The sequence below is a fragment of the Opisthocomus hoazin genome, chromosome 21 (assembly GCF_030867145.1).
Source record: "Opisthocomus hoazin isolate bOpiHoa1 chromosome 21, bOpiHoa1.hap1, whole genome shotgun sequence".
Lineage (NCBI taxonomy): Eukaryota > Metazoa > Chordata > Aves > Opisthocomiformes > Opisthocomidae > Opisthocomus > Opisthocomus hoazin.
Genome location: NC_134434.1, coordinates 10,962,714 through 10,990,609, shown reverse-complemented (window position 1 = coordinate 10,990,609; position 27,896 = coordinate 10,962,714). Strand labels below are relative to the sequence as shown.

Sequence of the window (27,896 nt, the reverse complement as noted above, 5' to 3'; positions counted from 1 at the left end):
GATTCAATTCTCAGCATCAAGGAGGATTGTGAGGCGTGCGAGGCTCCAGCCCTCGCAGTGCTGTCAGGAGCTGGATGATGCCTCCACCCTCCCCTCACAAGCTGGACCAGTCCCAAGGCCGCAAAAGAAACATTATTTTTTTTTAAGGATGCCTGTGTTTCCAGGTGGGAAATACAGACTGGAGGGAGGAGACTTTGCATGGAGAAAGCCTCATCCTCCCGTCACCCACTGGGTCCTCAGATGCGGACCTGGTCCCCAAAGTCGCCGCAGTTTCCTGTACGCAAAGAGCTGCACAACCAAATCCCGTATCTGAGCCCCTTCGACGCTGGAAACAGCCCTGAGGAGAACATCCCCAGTGTCTATCAGACAGAAGGGATGACAACCAGAGAGGAACCAGAGGGCAGATTTCTGTAGTTAAAAGAGGAAACAGTGGATAGCTAATTCTAAAAAAAAGAAAAAAGACCCTACAGCTGGCATGGGACTTCCCAGCATGTAGGGAAAATCAGCACAGTCCCCCAAAAGCTACCGAATGCCCTTTGGCTGGATTTGTCCTTTGCAAGAGCCACCGCTGGCAGGTTGATGGAGACCAGCTGGGCACTCAGCTCTACCTCACTGCCGTGCATTGAAGGGAAAGCCCTAAAGATCGCCTCTCCTGTGCACCTTGTTCAAACCAGCAACCAAGCGGGCAGCAGGATTTGTGCTGTAGGACCTGGCCCTCCACATCAGGAGCATTTACACAATTCTTGAGACAATTTCCTAGAACTAGAACCAGAAAAATTTCAGTGTGCTTTTGGGGCAGAACACACACCCAGCTGCCAGCCCTTGTCTTCTAGAGGAGCAGAAACATCCAAAAATGTATTTATTACCATGGAGCCATCCTCCTCTCCAGCAAATACCTGGATGGTGCTTGGGAGAGTTTTGCCTGGGCGTCATGGCACTGGGTCTGTCGAGCCCTTTCTGCCCAAGGAGCACAAAGTGCAAATTTTTAGGACCAGTTCATCTAGTGTCGGATTGCCCTGCTCCCCCTTCTCCCAATTTATCTATTTTTTTTCGTAGATCTCTTCCTCTGCCAAAGCCTTACTGATTGTACGAAAAGGTATTTTCTTCTGCTGTGGGAACCTGCACCGTAATCCTTTCAAGAAAGGTTAAACAATTAATATTGGCATCTTTGTTTCCCCTTTTCATGAAACACAGGGGAAGCTCAGTAAGTGCAAAGTCAATCTCCCTCCAGACTACACCCAAAAAATGTCTGTTTGGACACATGTTTCATGAAGAGTCATTAATGATTTTTTTCTTTTTAGTAGAAATGGTCATGCTGTGGGAGAGACCATCAAAATATTATTTTAGTCTTTTCCCCTTTTTGCTAGTTGTGCTTTCTAATCCTTTTGTGGAAGCCTGGAAGTCACCTACCCAGGATCCTTTCTCCCCATAAGAAACTGGGGGGTCTGGGAACCTCACTGTATCACTGAAAATCAGGAGAAACTGAAGTGCTATCAGACCACATCCCCGCTTCTGCAGTCTCCAGCCATAGTCACCAAAACCAGGTTGTGGGCTGCTGCCTCTTTTCTTAACGAGGCTGAAATTAAGACACACTTTTTTTCCCCCTTTGAAAACAAATCTGACTGGAGGCTCCTGTTATCTCGAGAGCATATTCCTGGCCCTTTCGCGTCACCACTGACAACTCCTCGCTCCTTTTTCATAGCATTTGCATTTGTCAGGATGACCATTCACCGCGGTCCTCCTGTTCCTCCAAGAGCCCTTCCAGTTCATGGGGTTGTACAGGATGTAACCCATCCCCATCAGCGTCCTCTGGGGACTGAAGCAGTTCCTGGCTTGCTATCGTTACACCGGAAAAGGCCAGCACCTTCCCTCCCACGTGTCCCATGTCCCCCTCTAAGGTCTTCTAATAAAACAAGCAGATCACCTCGTTAGTGATGTTGCGGCAGAGGCCCTGGTAGGGGATGGTGGCCATGCCAGGAAGCACTGAGGGGAGCAGGAGGTTGCTGTCACCTCCTCAGTCCCAGCTGCTTTCTCCTGAGATGAGTTTGTTTTGTAATCATAGAATCATAGAATCATTAAGGTTGGAAAAGACCTCTAAGATCATTAAGTCCAAGCATCAACCCAACACCACCATGCCTACTAACATGGTAACATTTTCCCATTTTCCCATGGTAGGAGAACATTTCCACCTGGGGCAAGCTCTAAAAACTCCGAGAAAGCAGCAAAAGCCAAAATCCTTCTGCGGCTAATGCAGAGTCAGGTTGTGAGGGCTACAGGACAACTACGCTGCTGCAGTATTTCAAACCTCTACAAAATACTGGTCTGAGGATTTTGTTAGCACTGTGTTTATGGGTCTATTTACCTCTGCGCACGTAACTCCCATCAATGTAAACGAGAGCTTCTGCACAAGCCCCTTGCAAGCTGAAAGGAGGGCACTCCTATCACGCATGAAGGGGCTTGCTTGGCAATGGTGTTGGGAAGAGAGCTTTGCACCGGTGGGGACGGCTACGATCCCCATTCGCGTGCCTGGTTGGTTAAATTCAGGGAGAGCTGTGATACGTCTGTCCCACCGAAGTGAACTGGGGATGATGGTCAGCTCTCGGGAGCACGGGGCAGCTCCTGCTCCACGCTCCGGCCGGGCGCGGAGGACATGCCGGTGGGATGCCCATCCCCGGAATGGCATGGCATGGGCGGCAGTGCCGGTGGGCAGAGGCAGAAACAAACCGGCAATGGAGGCAGCAATTTCTGAGCATATTTTGTACAGATCCAGATCTGCAAGCTGGGGCTTGCCTTGGGCGTTTGGACCATATGTTCTAGCGCTGGGTCCCACCTATCCACCCCATCTGTGCAACTGATAATAGACTCCTTAAAAGCACAACAGAAATGCTGAAATAACTGCTTATTATTCTAGCCATAACTTGAGACAATAACATAAATTCTACAGATGTAACCAGTATACCATTGTCCTTTCATTACACGGGCACGTTCCTAACACGGGAACAGAGAGAACCACTTATAGTAAATCGATTTCAGTTCATAAGGAATGCAATATCAGTGCAGGCTAAAAAACAAGTTGTTTAATACATTTAAAAGTATGCAGTTTCCACAAGCTTATACACGTTCCCAGCTGCTATCGAAGCGAACACAGATGATGATACTGTTCTGTGATACACCTGACACCAGACAGCACTGGAAATGTTGATCTGTCATGCGTGGCTGCAAGTAAAACAACAAAAACCTGTGGGCCAGATACCTGGGGTTAATCAGCATCGAGCCCTCGCCTGTGACGGTTTTAATAAAGCCGCCATGCTGCAGAGCCGCCGAGGGTTTGGCTCTGCATTTCCAAGCCGGAGCAGCTGGAGTTTTGAGCACGAGTGGGCTGTCGTGGGAGGACCACGGGACCAGCCCCGCTCAGCAGCTGGGATGTTGAAACACCCTGGGAGTCAAAAAATAACCTGCCTAATGCTTCTCTCTGCTATTGCCCTGATGCAAATCAGGAGGAAAGGATTACACCGGTATATACCAGTACACCACTATATACCAGTAAAGAATAAGAAACCCCTGTGATTTTTCCTCCCTCGGTGACTTTGGGGAGGCTGGAGCAGCTGGGGAGGCTCTCCCCGACTGCCTGACGTTGCGTGGAGCCTCGCTGCCCGCCCGCAGCGGGGAGCCAGGACGTGCTTTTTGGCGGCAGCAACAGCCCGGTTCCTCGGGCCACCCCTGTCCCTGCGAATGCTTCGTGCCTTAGCTCAGGGAACTCACCCAGTTAAAAATAACCCTCCCCCGCCCAAAAAACAGAGAAAGAAAAAAGGCTATTTATACCCTGGATCGATTCCTGGGGCTGATTCACCGTGGGGCAAGGCGAGGAGCCGCACGGCTGCGCTGCCCCGCGACGTGGGGTGACCACGGGTCCACCCCGCCGACGTGGGGACGGCACCCACCCAGCCGCAGGACAGCTTCGCACCCACAGATGACTTCTTCTCCTCTGACTATCAGGGGTTGGAGGTGGGAGGACTTTTGTGTGCTTCTGCAGTTTTGATTGCAGTCCGTGTGTTTTCAGTTTATAAATGTATTTTTTTACATTTACCTCGTGTGGCTCCCCTCCCAGCTGAGTCAGGGCTGCTCCTCCATGTGCTGTTTCCAAATGCTTGGGTTGAAATGCCTCACACACAGACAGCAAAAGGGCCAGCTCCAAATGCCCAAAGAGAAACAGATGATTAGCCAAATAGTTCGATAACACTCAGGGAGAATTATCCATCCACCTCAGCAGACAAGTTTAAATATGGATAAATACAGTTGGAATAATATAGATACTTTTTTTTTTTTCCCATGTTGTTTTCTGTTTTGACTTCTTTGGGATCATTCAAAGGGAGGTTCAGGCTTTGATCTTCTCTATTGGCAATATTTTTTTCATCTAGGTTTTTATAGTTTGAGAAGAGATGTTACATGCTTGCAGCAGAGACTATCAATGTGATGTGGGTCTGAACAAAAAAACCTGGTGTCAGGTTCTCCATTTGGAGTGTTACCTCAAGCTTTGAAGTTTGTAATGATTCAAAAGCATCTAGAGCTGCTACAAATGTTAATAAAATTAAAGCCATCTGAAAGTGAGGCTTGCATGTGCCTTTGAAAGTAGGTCTGTGATCAGTTATTACCCTCAATTACCTTGTTGTCCACTCTTTTAGCTCGAGGTTAAACTCTTAACACTTTGCTTTGAAGTGGTTATCCTTTTATCTATGACCGGACTGAGGAATTTAAGGGCAATAATCAATGAGAGCTTCATAAGAATAAAGGGGAGACAAGGCAAGGAAAATAGGTGTGAATGTGCCCTTAACGGCTGGCTGGGGGTTCGGAGGGGCTGGGAGGGACGCTGGGCTCTGGCATGGTCCTTCAAACCAAACCAAAACAAAAAGAGAAAGAAGGAAAGAAAGAGGGGAAAAAAAGGAGGGAACGAAGGAAAGAAAAGAGGAGCCCCAGCAACTTCCAAATCACTGCTAAAAATAAAGCAAAAGCACTAATTCAGGGTGGGGCTGGGAGCGGGGAGAGCACGGAGAGGTGAAGCCCTCATCAAAGGCGCAGGACGAATAAGGAGGCACGGGGATACGATTAAAGTATTGCCTGAATCGCAGCTTTGATGTCTGCCATGGCCCCTCACCCTGCCAGCCTCAGCAGGGACGGAGCCGGGGTCCCGCTGCCCTCCCCGGCCCCCAGCAGTGACCCCCACCCAAAGCAAGCGGTCCCCGGGCCAAGCACCGGCACCAGGAGATGCACAGCAGGACACGGGGGATTCCTTCCCAGCCCCAGCAAGGGGGTCTCTGCTCGGGAGCAGCAGCATCTCTGCCACCCACTGTCCCCCAGCAGGTCCTCGGCCACCCCTCCCTGTGCCCAAAACCCACCACAGAGCCGCCACAGAGGCCGGAGCCCCTTCTCGGAGGGAGGCGAGGCCCAGGGAAAGGGGGGGGTCAGAGAATTAACCCGGCTGCTGGCTTGGCCTTGCCCGCTCGTTGTCAGCGAGGATGCTGGTGACATCTCTTGTCACAGCCCGCGAGGACTCCAGCGGGTGACCCAGCGCTTTCCCCGTGGAAAGGCAGCCAAGCTCCACTTTCACTCTGTCAGGGGAAAACTGGGGTAATACTCCTGGCCAATTTATTTTTTAATTTTTTTAAATATTTTTTAATCCGAGGTGCCTAAAGCAAGGTGTTGAAACGCACGTTGAGCACACCGGGTTTGGCAGGGGATCAGGTCCAAACGGCCTGGTCTCCTGCGGTCCTGAGCACAACCTACAGCACCGTCCAGCGAGAGCGGCGCGCGCTCAGCATCCCCGAAAAGCGCAGCGCTCCGCTTTGATCTGGTGCCAGCGTTTGGATCTGCGTGTCTAATTTAAGGTGCTTGGGTTGGAAAATGTTGACAATTATTGTTACTCTAAAATTAAATCTGTGCTTAATTATCAAAATTGATGGTAACTTAAAGTGGCATTTTCAAAAGAGCCTAAGGGAGTCAGAAGGAGATTTTCAAAGGCAGTTTGATGTCTCAGGGACACATCTACCTCCTCATACCTGCAGTTTTACCGACTGCTCCTGCATCAGCCTTCTTCAGGCCATCCAAGAGGTGCTGAGGTCTCTACCGAGAAGGTTCAAGGTGGACGAGAAACCATGAGTGCAGAGCAAAGTCTCTAGCCCTCCAAATGCACTTGGGTAATTCACAGTGAAAAATCAATTGGCTTTGGGTGCCTAATTCTCCTACAATCCTTTACATAATCCCAGCTTCAGGCTTTCAGATACTGTTTAAAAAAACCCCAACAAAACCAATACAAGAAATTTGTGCAAATAGAATAGGAAACAAACATATATTTCATATAACTTTCAGATACTCTGAGCTTAATATGAAATAGGCTGAGGACAATAGCAATAAAATATTGCTCAAGAGAGAGTAAAGGCACGGAGACCGCGAAGCCCGAGGCTGAGAACACTGTTTCGTAATTAAGGTAGCCTCCAGACAACGATTGTCATACGCAGGCGTTGCTCAAGGACCCAACCATTATTGCTTTCATTGTAGTTTTTCAGGAGAGGATCTTTTTCTGACTTGGCTCCACCTTCATTCAAAGCTCCCACTGGCCCCAGTCACTAATGAGAAAGTGTTGATTGAGAAATGCTAATGACAGCCTCAGTGGGATGCAAAGGAGCGCCCGGGGAGCCGTGCCCGGAGAGGGGCGGCCGGGGAGCGGGCTTATGGCACCACAGGTCCAGACCAGGAGGTCTGGTGAAAGAGGTGACACCGGCTGGGGACATCAAACGCCAGGTCTGGGATGAGGAAACCTCCGAGAGCAGCGCAGCGAGACGGGGATCGCTGAGCCTTGCGGGGCGAGGGAGGGCACAGCCGGCTGCCAGTGCACCCCGGGAGGCCACTCGTGCTGCCACAGCCCAGACCGGGTGGTCATTTGCTGGCTAAATGGGGTCCTGCTGGTCTTTGTGCATTGAACTAGCTGAACAAGGACTGGCAGGAAGGGTTTTCCAAAGAAAACTGAACTGATTCTTTTAAAAAAATCCTGATAAACCCTGTATTGCAACCCAAAAAGCTTCTTTTTTTAATTGCAATGCAACACGGGAGCTGCAGTTTCTGTGTCTCACGCTCTGCGCCCTTCCATAGACCCAGACTGCATCTCCCATGACAGGCTGGGCGTTGTGCTTGGACCAGGGGAGCGTGGGGGAGCGGAGGAGCACACGTGTGGCCGGGAAACGGCAGCATCAGGCATCCCACACAACGACGTCCACTACTGCTGCATTTCAGAACGTACGCACGCTGGTTCTTGGCTGAAATTTGCCCTGGAGTTTCAGCTTTGCCATGGAGGGGAAAAAAGGCATGAATTAGAAAATCCTCTCTGTCTGTAGAAAATTTGATTTCCCACCAAAATCCAAATTTGACTAAGAAATTTCAGTTGGTCGTAGTTACACCATCTGGTCCTGAGTGAATCTTATTGGAATCGCAGGATTAACTCCCATCACCTGACGGTACGTTGAGCATGACCGTGCCTGTCTACACTTAACTGCTGACCTATCTTCATCATCCTAGTAATTAATATGCTGAAGCAAAGTCATGTTCCAACACGGTCTCATTTTCTAGTGAAGACGAGTGCCAAGAAGGATTAGAAACAAACGGGAACACCCCGAGATGGCTTCTGCGTGCACCGAGCCACCGTGGGTCATTGCTCCTCTACCTCCAGAGCCCTTCACGCGGGAGCCCGGGAGGAGCAGGAGGACTCCCGGCCCCGCTAACCCCTGGCTAAGCAGCAATCCCCAACGGCGGCGGCGAGGCTGGGGCTGAGCGCTCGCTCCTGCTCCAGCTGCTCTGATGTTTGGCCAGTTGTCAGCACCTGGATGCTCAGGCAAGAGGGAGGTAATGTAAGAAGGTAATGAAGGAAGAAAGAAACACTTCCAAGTTCTTGTTGCTGCTGTAATAACGCTTCTGCTAGACGGCCTGCCCGGGGATGGTCAGGGCACAGCCCAGCTCCCGGGGAGCCTCCTCAGCCGCTGGAAACCCCAGCCGGCTCTGCCGTGGGGAGCACGCACTCATCCCATGGAAGGCTGAGCCCCATCCCATAGGAGGGGGCTGGCTGCAGCTACATACCCCCTTGCACTATGATTATTACTTAACTTTTTTTTTTTCCTCCCAGCTCATTATATCAAAGAACGGCGCCAAATACCATAGAGAGGATCACTTTACTCTGAAATGTCCTGAGCCCTGTGTGAAGCAGAGGACACACACCGCTGTGCCCTGCTCCCTGCACCGAGCCCCCCGTAAATGCTGCTTTCCTCCCAGGGGGCTGGGACCGAGCCGGGCAAAGGCTGCCCTGGTGCCAGCATCCCCGAGAGCTTCTGCTGCGTTTGCAGGCGGACAAGCCCTATCTCGGGTCCTCCCCCAGACCCAGGCAGACCTTGCAGGGAGAGGACCAGCTGCCTTAATCCTTGAGAGGGGGGAAAGAACGGTGCCACCGAAAGATGGCATCTTCCGAGGAGCAGTGCCTGGAGCTGCAGGGCCACTTGCCATCCCATCCCACCTCCACGGAGGGGGCTGGGGGGAAGGGCTCAGTGTCGCAGCAGTTTCCCACAGCCAGACAGGAGGCCTGGGCTGATGAAGATCAGCTGGGTTCTTTTAGGACTCTAATTCATTTTCTCCCCCAGCCAAGATAAATGGTCCTCTCTGGGTCTCCTCTTGATGGTTCCCCCAGCCGCTCCTCCTCCAGCACCCTCCACTGCACGAGCGCTTCCCTTTTTCTCCCTCCATCAGGTTTTAAGAGAGAAGGCTGATAACAAGCCAGAGCAATTCTCCTCCCTGTGTTTTACCCATTTCTCTAATGTATGGCCCCCAGGACACTGTGCCGTGTGTGTACTGGGGCAGACTGGTCCCACTGCAACTTCTCCTTGCTCTGGCACACGACCCACCGCCACTGCTTCAACTGAATCTCCCGTCTCAGGTGTCCCTTGCCTTTAAACGAGCAGGGGGTGATCCCAGGCTCCTGCAAAACATCCTCCGCTCCCAAGAGGAGCCAGGGCTGGGCGAGACCTCGCTGGGTCCCCCCCGAGATGGCAGGGATGGGAGGAGAGGCGCAGCCGCCCTTCGCGAGGCCACGGCAAGGCTTTGTGACTCCGAAGAGTTGGCAAATCCCCGGATAAAAGGGAAAATATGTTCATAATAAATAACACTGAAGTAACACGTTGCGAAATATTTACTCCCTCGGAAAGGCGGCTGTTTGCTTTCAGTGGAGCTGCTATCTGATCCTCTGCCAAACGGCGCTGAGCGGCTGTAAAAGATCCTTTTCTGTGGTCGGCGAGAGAAAACCAGGTGCCCAGCAGTGCAACGACTGCGTGCGCATGGGCATGCGTGTGCCGGGGGAGACGGGCACGGAGTCTCGGGCGGCTCCAGCTCCTGCGAGCCCTGCTAAAGCTTCTGCAGGGCAGGGACACCACAGAGCTGAAACTTTAATTTTAACACAACTACTCATATGTCACTGTAGAGACTGGGGGAAGGAGAAGGGGGGGGTGGGGGGGAGAAAGAGGTGTTGACAAAATAGTTGTTAGAAAGAAAATTGGCTTAGTGGTGCCATTCTGGCCATGAAGTCCTTTGAGCTAGAGAAAATAAAATAATAATCTTGTTCCTTTTTTCCCCCTGCTCTCCGCAGCCCACAGAAGGCCTCACAGCCAAAACATCAGTCCTTCTAATCTTATTTTCTTTTTTCCAGCATGTATTTTATTAACTCCTTTTCTCATTTAACTGCTATGAATAGCTCAGTGGGTAACATCCTTCTTAGAAAGTGAAAACCTCCTTGGAGATGTGGTGCAAGGAGAGAAATGCAGACAAACTTCCAGCTCCCGCCCTCTGAAGAAAAGCCCCCTCTGTAATCCTGTCTGGTGAATCCCGACATTGTACCCCAAGGTAGCCGCGAGCTCCAGGTCCCCTCCTTGGAGCAGGGACAATCAGGGAATTTATCTGTGATATGCTAAGAGATTGTTCACGGCTCTGTAAACTCCACAGACATGGAGCAGAGATTAGAAAATAAACAAACACTCATGCTTCTTGTTGGGAAAGCATATATAGCATATATATATGCATTATATACGTATATAGTGTATATATAGAGCACTGTAAGATGAAGTCGGGCACTCTGAATTCCCTTTCTTTCACAGCTTCCCTCGCCAGCTATCAGTCACATCCACCAAAATTCCCCAGCCCAAAGGGACACCCGATTTGTCCTCTCACACCCACGGCAGGATTTTGTGCCCTAAGTGAGACCTGGTCAAAAGGGGATCTCAAGAAAGCTGCGTGGCCAAAAGAAAAAAAACCCAACAACCACCCACAATTAAAACATCAAACCCAACAGAGATCGTCCTGCCCTGCACTGCTGTAAGTGAGAACAGAGATTTGGCCTCGCCATAAAGAAAATGCCAGCTCCAGCGAGCTTGGCTGCCGCCCCTTCCCTGCGAGCAGCAGCCCTTCCTGGGAGAGGAGCGGGTGCAGGACCCAGCCCCGCGCGATATTTGTGTGTTATTTTCCTTGACAGCTGTGGTGCATAGTGGTAAGTGCATGTTTAATTCATTCACAATTTATGGTGTAATGAGAACAATGAATGTGTCTGAGGGAATAATTGCTTCACGGCGGGGATGCTGGAGAGTTCAAGTTGGTTGGCACCTGGACTTTGAATCGGGGCTGGCGGGGATTGGCTCCGCCGGCCCCACAATAGCACCGATAACAAAGCTGCCGGGGACGGGGAGGGGGTTCAAAGTCACCCCACGCCCCCCGGGCGAGCTGCAAGAGGCTTTCGGTGGGACAGCGGCAGCCGGATCCAAGCCCCGTTCGACTCGTCTGGCCCCATTCACCGGGCACCCGGCGAGGGCTGCAAGAGTGGAGCTGGCTTTTTTCAACTCGCGTTTACAAGCGAGTTTTGCTGTGCTGCAAATCCATTCCCCGTGGAAACCACTGCCTTTTTTCTTTTTTCTTCCCTCCCTCTCAGACCCCTTCACCACTCGGTTCTGGCTGCATCTACCAAAAAAACTCCTTTTGTTGGGGGTGCAGAGAAGGGGTTGACCCTTTCCCGTGTCCTCAGCAGCCACATGGAGTTCTGGAGGCCTCAGAGGTCAAGAGCATCCATATGGAGGGCCCAGAAGCTCCGTGCGTCTCCCAGCTGTCCCCATGGCAGCTGTGCTCGCAGCCCCCAAACAAAGCTCGTTAGAGGGCTCGTTAGGATGCTCAGGGCTTGCTCTGTGCTGTCCTGGAGAAGCCCTGAAATCAAACCACCTCAAGAAGGCTGCAGCCAGAAGAAGGCATCGTGCTTGGCTCCATGCACCAACGGCTAATTATTCCTCAGGCTGAGAGCAGACAGATCACGTTAGCTATCGCAGGCTCTTCCCTGCAGCGGCTGAGCAGGGCCAGATTTAGAGTCGACAATAAAGAGATGCCGACAAAGCATTGCTCAAGCCTTGGCCCGTGCAGCGCGAGATCTGCAGCAGCCCCCTCAACAGCTCCTGCCTCCTGGCACCGAGCGGAAACACGGATCTGATTTCTCAAACAGACGTGTCAAAACACGAGCAACAAATCTGCCATGCCACAAATCCAGCCCGAGGAGATCATCTATCAAGATGGGGCTCTTGGACCCAGCATCGCATGTCTGAGGGAATACAGGCTTGTAAAGTGCTCCGAGACTCCCAGATGGAAGGTGCCATGTAACCACAGAGGCTGTTGTTAATTATTACACCGTTCTATTGGGGAGCTGCGCTACAGACCATCAGCGCTCGAGCGTTGCCATACATGGACCGCACGGGATGGAGCTGGGACCCTGTTCTCCTTCTCCATCTGGGAAAGCCGTGGGCTGGGGATGTGCCTGCCTTGGACATCTTTCAGGGATGCTGAGCTGAGAGCCCTGTTACACATTAACCCCCACGCAGGCTCCACGAAACGTTTTGAATGCGTATGTAACACTGGGTAGAGAACAGAGTCTGCTTTTAGCTGGGGCAACATCTGGGTACGAGCAGATTTGGGCCAAGCTGATCAGCAAACCACTGCGAGGGATTTCCTTTAGGGACTGAAAGGCACTCTTCAAAAGTGTTTAAATGGTTTAGGAGCATTAATTCAAAGCTGTCACTTGAGTTAGGAACCTAATTCAGATGAAAAGGATCAAGATTTTAGGCTCCTATGCCTCCATGAAAATACTCCACCTGTCTACACGATGGAAATAGCCACAGCCAAGGCTGGAAGATAGAGTTTAGGTGCAGTCAGAAGCACGGATTTGTAGTCCTGACAGAGAACCGTGTTTTATCCCATCTAGTCTGAGGTTAAACACAATGTTCTGTCAAGCCGCATACGGAGGAAAACATGGTTTGGCAGCGGCGCCTTGCGTAGCCGCGGTTAAACATGGCATACCTCCGCGGGGCCGCTGCAGCGGCGCGCGATCTGCATCGCGTGGAGCGGCTGCCAGTTTTACTTTCATCTGCATCTCGGGAACATCGAGGAAGCAGCGTCGCTGTAAATACATCAGCCGTTATGTCCTCCCTGTGATGCTCTGTCTCATCACCGCTTTCTCGCTGGAGCTAACGCTGCTCACCGTAAACCCCGGTACCTCTCTGCCTGGGGAGGGAAAACCACGGACACCGAGCGCTTCCAGACAGACCCCGCCAGGACGCAGTCTTCATGGGCGAGAAAAGGTTAAAACCAACTGTGACTGCAGATGTAAAACATGAATTTGGCTGGGGTAAGACACCTTCTCTCTCCCCCTGCTCCAGCTCCCCCCAAAGTTCAGCCGTGGCCTGAGCCCCCCCAAAAGTCCCATCCTGGGAGGAGAATCCAGACCCAGCCCTGAGCCCAATCTCCTCTTTGGTCTTCCAACAGGACAAACAGCCCAGATGACAGGTCAGGGATACAAATAAAGCCCACCATAATTGCGCATTGTTAATTAGGGAGGGTGTTTGGGTTTCTTGGAGAACATTAGGTTGTGAAGAGTCTCCATCAAAGAGCCCTTAGGGCATTCAAATCAAGGCAAGCATCAAAACCCATAGCTGTTTTGAAAACACAGCTTCAAATGCACGCCGTGGAGGGGAAAGGCTCGAACCTGCCTGCCCCTGGAAGGGCTCCCTGCTACAAAGCTGGGCTGGTACAAGGGCAAAGGCTGTGACCTCCAGGGTTCGAACATCTGCAGGAGCCTCCAGGGCTTGGTGGAGGGTGATTTCAGCCAGGCTTTAACCACAGCCTTCGCCCAAACACTGGAAGTAGCAGTCAGGCCACAGGCAAGTGAGGGAGGGAGGTGTTTCTGCTCCGGTATTTTCTCTGTTGTTCTCCCAAGCCCAATGTTTTGTGCCCTTGCAACGTAGCTCTGAGGCTGCACTTGCGAGAGATGCGTTTTACGGTGTTGTTCTTCACCAGCTTGGGAACAATCAGAAGAAAACTCAACTTAGGAAGAAACTTTTGTCAAAAAATTGTGACTGATGATTGCAACCTCTGAAAATATTTCTAGCTAGACCAAACCAATGTAAGTATGTTTTCATAATGATGGAACAGTATCACAGGCAAGTAAAGTGTGCAAAGAGGGAGTGAAAGCAGCAAAAAGTAAAATAAAAAAATAAATCACAAATTAAAAAGAGAAGGTAACTAATATACATGAAATTCAGGGAAGAAATTACAAGTCAAGAAAAAGGACATGGTAAAATCTCAACACAGTCCAAAGGACAGCTTTTTTAAGAAAATGTTACAATGAAAGATGATTTGCATGATATGTGTCCACTATTAGAGCAAAATGAAAGACTAATGGCAGAAAGTCAAAAGTGTTCTCTGTATTTGGAAAAAAGCCAGGTAAGCTATTAGAACGGAGACGAAACCTTTCTATTGAGAAAGGTAACATTAGGATACACTACACATCTTACAGTAAAACATGGCTATCAGCAAAGCTGCCAAAGACTTTTTCCCAAGCTGGTCTTGCAGCTTGGCAGGCCACCGCCCCGGTCTGTGAAACGTCCTGCTCGGAGGGGAGGGTCTGGGGACCACAGCAGACAGCTACGTTGGGTCAGTGTTTGAAGACATGCGGGATGTTCCACATTATTGTCGACCTAAGCCCTGAGTTTAATTCCCAACTGCATAAGAGGCTGATGCTCAATAAATAAAAGAATACATTATAATTAATGCCAATCTACTTAATAACATCCTATTGAATTAACTTGGTATTATTTTTCATGGGATTTTAGAGAAGAAACATGGTGATAACTACAAAACAGGAAATTACAACCTGTTGCGAGATTGAGGGAACTTGCTCTATTCCGCTTAAAAAGTTTACTCAGAGAGGATCTGATCACAGTCAGTGAGAACACAGAAGAGGGTTTCAATAATATTTGGGTAGTAGTTCTTCTTTTAATGGAGATGTTCTATTTCAGCCAAACCCACGGGATTTGAAGCAGAAAATTAATTCAGGGATGTTTTAGGATGTTTAGAATGTCCCTAGGCCATTCCCCAGTCCCTTTTGGTCTTCAACCTCTGAATACAAGTTTCTAAGCACCCATGCAGCTATTTCACAGCTAGCACTCCTACGAGTATGCGTACACTTACTTGGACATGGCTGTCATACAAAAAAAAAGAGCAATAAAGGTCTGTAGGTGCACAGAGATTAGCACGTATCAGTTAGAAAGCTCCTAGTAGTTGCACTAATTTCAAAACATTACTTCCATGTAAGCTTGGGATTTCTCACCCTGTTCCTCACAGTGACTATGTACCTCGCAATGGCTAGCTGGCCAACACCCAGCACCTTCCATAACAACGGCACGTGGAGGTGAAGGGCCACCAGTTCCTCCTCCACCAAGCACTGCCCATCCTATAGTTCAATATAACATCAGCCATCATTTTCAAAAAGCCACGTGCGTGTTACAGAGGCTCAACCTGAGCAAAGCCCTCCTCTTCCTCCGCAAAGATAACGGCTCGGCCGAAGGATGAAGTGGGGAGGGCTCAGCCCCTTCCCGTCAGGCATTCCCCACGGGGACCCGGTGTGGTCCAGCCCCGATACCCGGACCCATCTGTCGAGGTGGCCTCACACCAAGCCACAAGCGGGTGGATCTGGTGCGAGGCTCAGCATCGGTGGCCGCTTAGCGCTGCTTGTCACAGCGGTGCAGGCTCCCTCCTGAGAGCAAAGCTCTTGCATGGTTTAGCATTGCCTGGAGAGAAAGGATCAACTCCCACCAGAACTATGTGAAAGAAAATAGTCCTTAGCCCTTATTAGATCCACCAGAAGAGTTAAATAACTCGATTCCACCAACAAATCACAAAGTACTGCTGATGCACAAACCCACTCCACATGGGAAGCTGCTTCTACCGGTATGAAAACCCACTAACTTACTGCAGGGCAAGACCTTCCATCGTCCTTTGCAGACAAGACGTTCACATGAGTCTTTCTACAGTCACCCAAGGGCAAAGCCGGAGCTGCTGACAGGAAGAAGGTCAAGCTGTGTACAACACTGCTGTGTAGAGAAGAACTGCCTCAGCTTTGAGGAAGACATCTGGGAGCACAAACCAGCTCAGGTATAATCTGCACTGAAGGCAGAGGTTAACCATCAAACCCAGCTGTAGATCTGAAGCCCCAAGAAGGTCCCTAGCCATCAGCACATCCAAGCATGGGGCTGGGCCTGGACTTAAGTGCAGGCTTAAGGTTAAGTGTTTGCACATGTGCTTTATTGAATTAGGGCCAAAGGTTCAGGTGGGAAGTGCCCCACTGGGAACCAGCTGGTTTGTCCTGCTGCTTTTTGTCCATGATCTGCAAGTGCTCAGGCCCTGTCCTTGCTGGGGCAGGGTGTGGGGTGGCAGCTGGACCCCACTGCTGTAACCGGAGCTTGTCTGCAGGTGCCTGGTTACTCTTTTACTACACTCAGTATTTATATTTCAAACCATAGCACAGCAGCCCTGTGGTTTATGGCAGCCATAGAGCTGGGAGGAAGAACCACGTGAATCAAAGGTCTGAAAAAAGGCCCTGAAGCATCACTGGGGCCACGCTCTGGAGAGTGGGTCGGCAGGAGATGCTCCTCCGGTCAGCTGCTCCGTGTGCATGCCCCTGCAGAAAGGGGGATCCATGTGTTTGCATCCTCTTTTTTAACTTCTTCTGCCTTTACAGTGAGGAAGCTGGGCCCTGTCCAAACCCCGTAAGCTCTAAGAGAAACTTTCAGGAGGCTGAAGTTGGCCGTAGGTGGGAAGTTGTGGGTCTCGCTGCTCCTTGCTCGAGAGCGAGCTGGGGGAAACGCAACACATGAAGCCCCCCACACCTCATCTCTGTGCCCATGGGAGGCTCAAATTCCCCTTCTCTACACTAAATGCTCCAGCAGCAGGGAGGTGAGCTTGCATCGGCTGGGTGGCACAAGCCCCAGGAGCTGGACCAACCGGCCAGGCGCGCGGATGACAACCCCGAGGGCCCGTTGTTCACTGTTTCATGGCAGGTCTTACTGCTTCGCGCTTGCTCAGGTGCAGCCACAAATGGGTGTCCCTCCAGCCATGCCCAGGGCGGCAGAACGGGTACGTGCAACCCTATGTCTGCCTCCAGCAGAAGGGCGTGTCCACCTTATATACATGGCAGCCACATCTTACAGAACCGCTCAATGTTCGTGTGCCGATGGAGGAGCAGCCAAGAGAGCAACTCCAAGTCTCCAGACCCACGCCGGCTCAGCCCTGCAGCTCCCAGGATGTCCCGAGCGGAGCAGCCGTGACCGGCCCCGCTTGCTGCACCCTCCGCAGGAGATGTCAGAAACGTTGGTGGTCCTCTGGTGTGAAGCTGCAGTGCTTGGTCTAGAGCCAGCCACAGTCTCCTGAAAGTTTCTCTTTGAGTTTAAAGGGTTTGGATCAGGCCCAGCCTCATGGCTGTAAAGGCAGCAAAGGTTTAAACATGAGGATAGCAAATACTGTGACAAAATTGGGTCTCTGTTATGAAGTCAGGGGAGAAAATGGAGACGGTCGCTTACAGCACGTTACTCAAAAGATTCAGAAAGAGGGAAAGTAGGTGGCTGGACCGTGGCTGGCCTTGCGACCTGCCTGTCACCTAACCCTGCCTGCTCCTCTGTCGCTTCAGCTATGAGATGCCTGCGTTAAAAACATTTTTTCACTGCAAATCGATCAATCCCGTGGGTTACTTTAAAAAAAAATGGCTGATTCAGTTGGTTTCTCCAGGCGTTTTGCTGCAATCAGTGAGGAAAGGTTGAAATTGCAGAACTACTTCAGGGGGGTTCAGAAGACATCCGGCAGCGGAGCCAGGCTCCCTTCCCCCTTGCAGGAGCTCCATGGTGGTGGCACCATCCCTTTGACAAACAGCCTTTAAAGCAAGGGAGGGAATGACCTGAGCAGGAGCCAGAGTCTCTCTCTGGGGGCTGAATCCCCCTTAGTTACTGATGGTTTTATCACCTCATTACACTGAAACCCGGGTGAGGCCGCTCGTTTTATATTTTGGCAAATTCAGCTTCCCACTAAACCATAAGGACTCTCCGTCTCCTGACGGGTGGCTGCTTTTCTTCTGTCCTGATTTACAAAGACAGGCCCTGGGGAGGGATATTGCTCGGTCAGAGCACATTGCCGTTACTGATCTAACATCTAATAAAATGAAAGATCTTTCTCCACTTAAGTGTGAAGCACTTGATTTTGTCTTATTTCCACTTGCATTTGAAATATATATGGAGTGTGGATAAATTCACGCAACTTAATTTTAGGACTTCAGACATTTTTCCGTTAACCACCTTTAACTGGAGTGCCCATGTGGCTCTATAAACAGGGAAAAACCAACAAAGCATGATCTCCTCAGCACAGGTCACTGACAATTTCAGCTGTAATATTCAGCTCTGTTAGGAGCAGTAATTAGCAGTCAATGGAGTCATTGAATGTTTGCTCTGCTCCAGATCTGTGCCTGGATGAGGCCTGGGTGCCCAGCGGCTAAATCATCTGCTAAACAGGTTCTCAGTGCCGCAAATGCACCGGGGGCTCCGTAAACAAGCGCTCAGGAGACTCGCTCTTTCGAACATCAGCATTTTGCTGGAATACTCAGCTACAGACTTTGGAGAGGAATTTAAATGTCATACAGTGCTAGCCTGGGATTTACGAAAACAATATGTTTCAGGTATCTGAATGCCTGAGGAGCTTCATGTTACACCCAATGTTACCAGACTGGTGTCAGGACAGCAAACCGCGAGCCAGTTCCCCTAAGTCCGAGGCTGGCACCCTGACCGATACATAAATCTTCCACAAGAAGGCTAAAAATCTGGGTTAAGCAGAGGACTGAAGAGATACAATGCAAATTTCCTCGCTCCGTTTTGCTGAAGCATCTTCACCCACATCCAGCTGCTGTTCCACTCTGCTATTTGAGCTCTGAATTCCTCTTGAAGGAAGCAAATGGGGAAAAGGAATAGGGGAAGCATCTTCTGCTCCTCTGCCTGCAAACTGCTGCACAGCGGTTTTGATGCAGATACATTTATTGCTGATCCGAAGAGGGGGCTGAGCTCATCCAGGCCGTGTGAGCCGTGGGCCGCGTGGTTTTGGCGGAGGGCTCGCTGGCACTCAATGCCATCAGCGCTCACTGCCCGTGCCACAGTGCACCTGCACTTCCCTGGAGGTGCGGCCGACTGCGGAAAGGAAAACACGGGCTGCGTGGGCTGGAGGTGTTCTGAGGCTGCTGGCGAGGTCCAATGGAAATGCTAAATAAAGCACTCCAGATACCCTGTGTGGTCTGTGAGCATCAATCACGTACACAGCTGAGCTGGCACTTTGAGGTTTCATCCAGCTAAGCTTTACAAACACGGCTTTGGCACCTCTTTGAAGAAGAGGTGGTGAGCACCTCCTGCTCGTGGGCTGCACGCCGTGCCCTGCCACGGTGACGGTCTGCAGCAGAGCCCGGAGCAGCTCCTGTCTCCCAGCGCCAATTCCCCATCCCTTCACTGCTCCACAGTGCTGACCTCCAGCAGGAACCTGGGACAAGCGAGATTTCATCTACTACAGCCCAGGGAAGATGAGGGAGAGGGGAGGAAGAGCTAATTAAAATCAGAGTTTTCATTCAGAGTTTGCAAATCTATACCAAAATTAGTCAGCCAATGACCTCATCTAACAGCGATGAACAAACAAGAAGATGACAAGCAAGTGTCGATAAGTCTCAGAAGACGTAACATCATTCCTGAGCACGATTAAACACAGCCTGACAAACATCCAGGCTCTGACTGTTCATGAAATCCATATGGAGTCATTAGCCTTCTTAGCTCTGTTCTTCCACCCCTCTTAGATGCAGAATGAGAGCCGGACTGTATAAAAACTTACCGAGATTTAGGTAGGCTCTTAATTTAAAGAGAAAAAGCCATTTCTGAGGAATCCCTTTCTAAAAATGCTTGCTCTGGAAGAAAAGTTGTCAACTGTGAAGCCACGGGCTATTGCAGATGAATTCCCTCAACTGCCCAGCCGCATCTCCAGCGCCATGCTACCCAGCTGAGTCTGTCCTGCAGCTAACGGGGAGCTTGGCACGAAGGAAACCAGCTGGTCAACAACTGCCTCGGTACTGGGTGTTACAGGTAGGGGTTACCTCTCGGGTCATACAGACTGTCAACTAAATCTCATTGAACACGTCCTGCACCCTCCAGGAGTTCTCAGCACTATTGCACCGATCCTCAGTGAAGAGACAAGGGTGGTGTTATAGAGGCCTCGGTTTCAGCTCAGGATTACTTTGACTGAAAGATTTCTTATGGATTCTAGGTCCAGAATTTTAATAAATTCCTTGAAGTCTTTCTTTGGGCAACACTTGACAAAGCTAACTTCAGCGTTAGTTTGGCTGGAATACGACAAGCGCAGAATTAGGATGCACAACCTTCTTTTGACATGATGGCCAAATCTGCCTGTTATTAAACTTTGATACTAGGCTTCAAAGGGGAGAAGAACAAGATTCCTGAAGTATAAATCTGGTGAATAGATGTTATGAAGTTGAAAGTATCGTGTTATAACCGAACTGCCCATCTGAGATAAAGGTATGCCTTTACTTTGCCCATTTTACAAACACACATTTCCTTGTTTCCAGTCTTAAGTACTGAGACTGTCTGATACATAATGTGTATCTCCCCTTCCACTAAGCTATATGTTTATGCAGCATGTGAGACAAAACAGGCTGCTCCGACCCAGCTGTACAGAAAAAATTATTTTAGAGAGCTGCTCAAAGGAGGTTGCAGCCCGAAATCCTCCTCGTGTGAAGGTAAGCTGCATGCCCAGCTTCCCAATGCTCTCTCAAAAATACTGCCTTGGACATTGGATATGCCTGGGTTAAAACGAAAATTCAGTTCAGCGTTGCTAGCAACAGTGTTAGGAGAACTATCAGGAAAGAAAACGTCTTTTCTCCCAAGGTGCCCTTGAAGCCAGCGCAGCACTGAACGGCCAGAGACCGAGGGCCGGGCTCATGGGACGCAGGCTGGATCAGCAGGGATCGGGGTCAGGGGCTGCAAAGCTAGGGCACGGCACAAGGTCTTCACCCGTTGCGGTTACCATGTTTGTCTGTCAGTGGAGGAGAGATCATCCCGTGGTAGCAAATGGTAAATAAATGATATTTTGTCCAGGGGCCTGACTTACGTTACTACGAATGTCTGATAACCTAAGAGCTGCATAATTCCTATGTAAAAGTGTTGCAAACTGCTCCCAAACACAGCACACCCACAGACAGACGCTCTCTCCCACACGTGTTTGCAGGATCAGATCCTTATTTAGTGCTTTCAATGCTTTTTTTGCAAAAAAAATAATTTCTAATGTAGGGAGGAAAAGTTAAATTTAATTATCTTCATTTGTTTGGTCTGAATTGACCGACTGCCTGTCTTTCACTGGATTTATCAAAGAAGCCACCAGTACCAGAGCACAACTAATTTTAAGTGGGCTTTAGTTGGCAGACTTAAAAATTGATCATGCATTTTAGTTTCAGTAACTTGTAATTTCTGCACTCTTTGATAGCGCGCTTTAAAGAAGTCTTCTTTAATGACAAAGGCTTAAAAGAAATGACCTTTCTGAACAAAATATCAAAGCTTAGAAGAGATAGTTCCTTGAAAAAAAAGTCTGAATTAAAATGACCTTGTGTTCTGAAACTTTTTCATACAATATCTGACATCTTACTCTTCCTTTGTACCCTCAGAACAAGACCAAGTATAATTTAGTAGTGTGGTGCCTCCGGTACATTTTGTGATTTGGGAAGGACTTGCAGTGCATTAAGATAATTAAAAAAAAACAAAACCCAAAACCAGATGCCATAGACACTCTCTATCAAGACTGTTCGTCATTCGAACCAAAGCTGTGCATGTTTCTCAGAAAATTCAACAAAACACTGTAAGGTATTCTAGTGATCGCAAATGTTTTCTTCCAGTCACAATTAAATCTTTTTCTGTGCAGCAAAATCATTTCTCAGATTGAAACCACTGTCGGCAGAGATTTGGGCAAGTAACAGGAGTATCTGCTGTCGCCAGGACAATTACAGCTCTGTTGCAGAAGAAAGCAGAGGCCGGGAGAAGGAGGGAGGTTGTATCCCTTCCAGCTGCACCAGAAATGAGCGTATTTGTTCCGTGTAACACAAGAACTGTGAGTGGCCCTGAAATAAAGTGTCACCTGGATAAGGGTCACCTCCCTTGATACTGGGGAAAAATGTTAAGATGCCTTTTCCCTGTGGGGTTTTATATAGAGTGAAACAATCTTCTGTCCCACGGCAAAACTCAGTAAAATTAAATAAATAAAACATACGAAATAAGCTCTAACCATACCCAAGCTGGCTTCACCCGAGCTTGTTTCATGGGCAATGAAGCCAGCTACTGGCAGCTGGCAATTCCTTACCTAGCGGGTGAAAAGAGAGGTAGAGAGCAAGTGGTAAGCATGAAAACATTTCTAACCCTGCAGTTTGGACTCTTACTTGTTACAAAAACGATCGAAGAAACATTAACAACAACTACAAGAGAACTCCAACCAACTTTGAACTCAGTTTCTGATCAGGTTTAGAAGCACCTTCAAAATGGTCCTCACCCTGTAGTTGATGCTGGAGACAGCTTCCCAGAGTTTTCAAACTCCCAGATTGACCAAGATCTACATTTCTCAAACTGCTTTTTGATCATCAATGACATCAGCAACTCAATTCCATCAACAAGAAGGAAATTCAGGCCTGAAGTCAACTAGCTAGAAGAGAGTCCATGTATTTCTGTACGCATGTACCCCCCCACCCCTTACTGCTTTCAAAAGCCATATAACCACCCAGATACCATGCAAAAACACAAACAGAGCAGCAGAATCAAAAACGCCTCGCTTCCTTCATGCGTGAGAAGAGAGATTTCACTGTCCCAACGTTTGCCACTTGGACACCAGGGTGCTATCCAGCGAGTGAATGCCAGCGCACACAGCCCGCTGCTCCGTGAGCTCTGGGTGCTGCTCCCGAAGAGCCCAACCACCGCTGCCGTGCACCGCTCTGAGGAAACACATTTCATTTTACTGCCCACAATTATCTAAATGCATCCCAACAAATTCCTCCTACTAAAACTCACCGTTGCCCCAGGCGAGGCTTTGTGGCACCTGCGGCAGCACCTCCTCGCTTATCAGAGCCACGACAACCCCTTATCTACGATTAGAGGATTTACTTGTTGATTCAAGGAAGGTGAAAAACCTGCCCAGGCCCGGACCAGACTGACAATCGGCAACGCACCCAGCAAAGCTGGAGCCCTGTTTGACAAGGAGCTCCTCGCCCGTGCTGCCGGGAGTTGAGGGTGGATGGAGCCCAGCCTGCCAAAGCCGCTCCTCGTTAATCTCTGTGCCAGGAGGAGATGAGAGCGCAGCTGGCGAGCCGGGACTTGTCGGGACAGCCGTGTCCAGCCACGGACACTCGAGCGGTCGGGACCCTCCGAATTCTGCAGGGATGGCGGCATGTCGGGTGTCGGAGGGAGGAGAGGTGGCCGTCCCCGCCAGCAGCCATCCGGAGGGTCTCGCTGCTGCTGCCAGCAGAGGAATTTCTGGCCCCCTCTCAAGCACTCGGACCATTAACTGTGATACGAACGCTGCCGGCAGGACGGTGCCGAGGGGAAAAAAAAAGCTATTCTTGTATTCAGCATATCTAAATTCACAGATTACAAATGTACTCATGTACACTCCGGCTCATGGATGGCCAAGAGATAAGGAAGCCTTCCGATGCCTGGGAGGCAGAGCCAGCTATGAGGACAACTCCCTGTCTGGATCCCACAGCTTCCCACTGCTGCTCAAGCCTCTTCCCTGCAGACCCTCGGGAATCTGCTTAGATTTACCGGGCTCATCCAAGAGAGCCTGCACACACCCATGCACAACCGAGGCCGTATCGGTCACAACTCTTTTTCAGTAACGCCCCAGAACTGTGTTATCAGCAAATGACAGAGGACTTCCCTGTGACCGGCGTATGCAACCCCAACGACAGACAGATATAACCGGCACCGCTGACTGCATTTGTCATCATGGTGTTTTCATTCTCGCTCCAAGATTTGTCCTTGAAACACACCATGAAAATATTTTCCCAGCTAACAAAGCCATACAAAACTCCCATAAGCACTGTGGCTATTTAGGTGAGTGAGATGCCCAAGCAGGACAATAATGTCAAAACAAAACGGTACAAAATAATAATATTTTAATATTATGTAAACACATGGACACAAAATAATGTCAAAATATGTTAAAATATCTTGGACAATAATAATAGAAAATGGGATTTTCTTCATGTATAAAAGTGAAAAGAATGGTACTGGGAAGTAATAACAAAAATATTAGTAGAGGAAACTCTACTCGCCTGGTAAGCAAGCTCAGCACGGAGTCAAACACACAGTATAGCAAAAGCATAAGCCTGCAACAAGATAATGATAAAAAGAATAATGGAAGGAAGATACAACTAAAAACATGCTGGCATGAGCAATGAATGTATTAGCATGAACTCCATTACATTTCATGTGCTGACAAAACAGCCACCGATCTTTGCATTTTAATTCACAAGAGCCAAATCTTCAAACCTATTCAAAGCAGTCCATTTGGCAATCGAAGAAATCCAACAGCTCCAGCAGCTACCTGAAAATGAAGAGACTCTCATTAGTTGCAGCTTATTATTTTTACTATACAAACACAACAGGCTGAAAGCCGGGTTGGGTCTGGGCGGCTGCGGGCCTGGGTACGGCCGTGACCGCTGCTGTGCCGGGTGCTCAGGAGCGCGTGTGAAATCCGCAGCCTCGGGCACGCGTGTCCGTTAAAGCAGCAAAAAGCAGTATTTCAGTGAAAGAGGGTGGGGTAAACACTAACACAAAGTTCAGCGTGAAGTAGTCTTGGAAAAAAAGATCTGGTCAGGAGGACGATTCCCCTGAACAGAGGCAGCACAGAAGCTCCTCCGAGCCGACGAGCAAACGTGGGAGCTGCTGTGCCGGGAGAGGAGCAGCTCCGTGCCGGGCTGGCTCTGCCCCTGCCCTTCCTCTCCACCACAACATGGCCAAGGCTCCTTCCACCCCAGCGTTTCGGTCATTTGGGTCCCAGCCTGGTCTAATGGTATGTGATTATTCATCTTTTTAAATAGCTGTTTTCCTAAATGCGAAGCCAGTAATTCAGAACAAGTTTGAGACAAAATGTATCTCTCAGTAATGCTACTGCTGCTGTCGGAGAGAGTCTAGAGACCACATTACAGCTTTATATTTACCTAACAAAGCCACCTACGCTGGACAATTCTCAAGAATCTATGACATTTTCAGTTTCCAATTAGCTTTAGCTAATTCTCATTAAGAAAAAGTTTAGGATTAATACTTTCAGACAACTTGCACACTGTTAACTTTTTTACAAATGTTTAAATATCTTACAAATTTTGACACTATTTTTACAAGCACACATTCTTATTTGCAGAAATCCTCACGTGAGATAAGAAAGTATCATCAAAGTCTATAAATACACAAAAGATGGAGTGGCTTTCCTCGGAAGTTTCCTTTCACTCACCTCTCCATGTGAATCACTTACTCTAGAGGCACGGCAAGGCTTTTTACTGCTGCAGCACTTGCCCTAATTTATATGGGAGGGTGTAAACGTCTGAAAAAAGCTCAGGCTCATGAAGATCCGGTGCTTTGAAGATGCGATCTGTAATATTACGCATTGCATCATTGTTTTGTATCTTAAAAGGAGGTGGCATCACCGCAGAGCTGCAGCTGTGCACCGAGCCACTGCCTCACCACGACCGTCCAGGCAAAGCCCAGACTTGTAAGGAACCTGCGAGTTCTCTAATCTTGCTCTAATAGCACTGACTAAGCACCAGGAAAACTCTCTGACGCTTATTTACTGAAAATAAGGATCTTTTCAAACTGCAACCATATTTGAGTGTTTTAATTAAGCCGTAAAACTTCAATAACTGGGATCTGCAGGTGTGAAACAGCACAGATTGATCAAAGAGACGCACGCACCTTCTGGCGTGGCAGGCGTTCAGCTCTTCCTGCAGGACAGAGACTCTCTTCTGCAGAATATTTACCTGTAAAACACAGCCCACGTGAACACGGTGTACAAAATTCTATTAATAACTTTGCGCTCATTTCATAAGGGGTAGTTTCCTCATCTGTCCTGCCTAAATAAAATGCAGTAACACTCCGGCTGCTTACTAGAATTAATACTCGACAGCAGATTGCTAGCATGGCTTCCCTGGCCCTGCTCCAGCTGCACACTGTCTACTCCTTTAGGAACAGAGTTTTGAAACTCAGCTGGTGGTACCGTATGGGTTATCCAAGGGTTTGCGAGCTCCGGTTCTACTCTCAGCTCCCATATGATGCCTGTGCTCTGATCCCTGCGCTTCTACTTTTGTGAGGAAGGTCATCACCTGTTCTTGAAGTGTATGAAAATTCATGTTTATTAATCCACTGTGGCCACTTTTGGTCGACTCACAATGAGCAGACAATTGGGCAGCATACTTCATATTTAGCAACTTTTTCAGAAAACTCTGCCCAAGCCTCAAGTGTTTTCTCTTTTTTTTGTTTTGTTTGTTTTTATCACTGCTCGGTGCTTTTACATGGCCTATCCTCCCCACCCTCCTCCAACAATAAATAATCCTGACAGGTGCAGAGATTCCACTGCCCTTCTTGTCTGATGCTTTCAAACAGGAATTTCAACAATTTTCATAGCCCAGGACACCTGTGCCTCGGAAAGAGCCCTGCTTACCGAGCGGTCTGCGGCGACAGCGTGCCGCTGGAAATGCCGCCGGCAGCCGGGTACTGCTGGGGTAGCACCCAGGTTTCAGTGCCCGTAGTTACTTTTACTCGTTTGCCACGCTGCTGCTGCTGCTTCCAGAAGCCCTGCAGGTGGATAGCAGATCCTACCTTTTTTTTTTAACTTGTTAAAAGGCGTGGTATTCTTATATTAGCTCCAGAGTAACGCTTCCTACCAGACAGTGCTAATAGTCCACGACACTTTAAAAACAGCTTTTCACTATCAACTGGAAATAGATTTCCCCAGTAGATCCTTAACTCTTTACTTCTCACAACTATTTATATGAGAAAGAGCATCACTTCTATTAGGAATCCTTTGACGTTAGATTGGATATCAGGAAAAATGTCTTTACTGAAAGAGTGGTCAGGCATGGGAACAGGCTGCCAGGGGAAGCGGTGGAGTCACTGTCCCTGGAGGTGTTGAAGAAACGTGTAGATGTGGCACTTGGGCACAAGGCTTAGCAGGCATGGGGGTGTTGGGCTGGTGGTTGGACTTGATGATCTTAGATGTCTTTTCCAACCTTAATGATTCTGTGATTCTATGACATGTAAGCAGTGTCTACAACCATAGTGTTGAAGTTGTGTCACTACTAGCACCAAGGCTTAGCAGGCATGGGGGTGTTGGGCTGGTGGTTGGACTTGATGATCTTAGATGTCTTTTCCAACCTTAATGATTCTGTGATTCTATGACATGTAAGCAGTGTCTACAACCATAGTGTTGAAGTTGTGTCACTACTAGCACATAGGAATACGAAAGTTTCCCCCTAGGAAAATTTCCTACTCCTATTAAAGGCACACTTTGCCAGGGAACATATCCCATGCAAAGCAAATAATGCTACAGAATAACCCTTATGCATTGTAAAGAGAAAAAAAAAAAGGGGACATCCCCCCCACCAATACATTAAATTACCAACCATCTCCATAGAGACAGATTGCATAAGAAAGAGAAACTGAAAGTTTGTTGATCTGTAACTGCTTAAAAAATGGTCCTGAAAACTGGTATATGGCGTGCGCTGGTATCAAGACTAAACCTGTGTGCCTTGTCCTCAGGGCTTTGGTCCTTCCCAGAGCTGACAGGCAGCTCTGGTCACCAGCACTGCCCTGTCGCCCTCTCACTTCTTCCCTCCAGCCCGGGACAGACCCCGTCCTTCCCAACACGCTGTACACACAGCCCTGCACTGGGCCGTATGCGAACACCAACAGTGTTTTCTTTGTATCATCATTATTCCACACCTACGATCGCTCCTCTTTATTGCTATTTATCCTTCCTCATGTCAGTTCAGGCAATGATGACATCTTGCTTCCTCCCAGCGCCTAAGATACTGGGTAGGACAGCATCAAATAACTTCTGTGGAAACCACGTACAAGAAACACACTCGATTCATTGGTAATTCCCTATTTACAATGACATTTTGATTCTTCTGTTAGCCAGTTTTATAGTCTATTTCATATAAATCATATCGACTCTGTATTATTCTAAATGAGCTAATGTTTTGCAATATTAAAAACAAAGCAGCTGCAGAAGTTTATTAGAGGATCTTTATATTGGAAAATGTAGAAATAATACAGTTTGGACTACTATCTTAAAAGAAATCTCCCATTTGCTTTATTATATAGGCTGAAAGGAAACAAAATGATTTCTCATTCTCTTCTGCATCCTTTAAACAATTCCTTCAGGAGAAACAG

At 48.9% G+C, this 27,896-nt stretch overlaps 1 protein-coding gene across 3 annotated transcripts in view; it reads right to left on the bottom strand.

Moving 5' to 3' along the window:
• Positions 1-27,896, bottom strand: part of CEP112 (centrosomal protein 112) — a 206,325-nt gene that overhangs the window by 8,353 nt on the left and 170,076 nt on the right. For 2 of the 3 annotated variants that reach the window (XM_075441161.1, XM_075441162.1), the window contains 2 exons: positions 25,419-25,483; positions 23,610-24,054 (listed from right to left, as the gene is read on the bottom strand). In XM_075441161.1, coding sequence (XP_075297276.1) covers positions 24,051-24,054; positions 25,419-25,483 — 69 coding nt within the window. In that variant the 3' untranslated portion in view covers positions 23,610-24,050. Of the gene's footprint in view, positions 1-23,609; positions 24,055-25,418; positions 25,484-27,896 lie in introns of those variants that run through there. The other variant, XR_012766024.1, reaches the window with a different exon arrangement.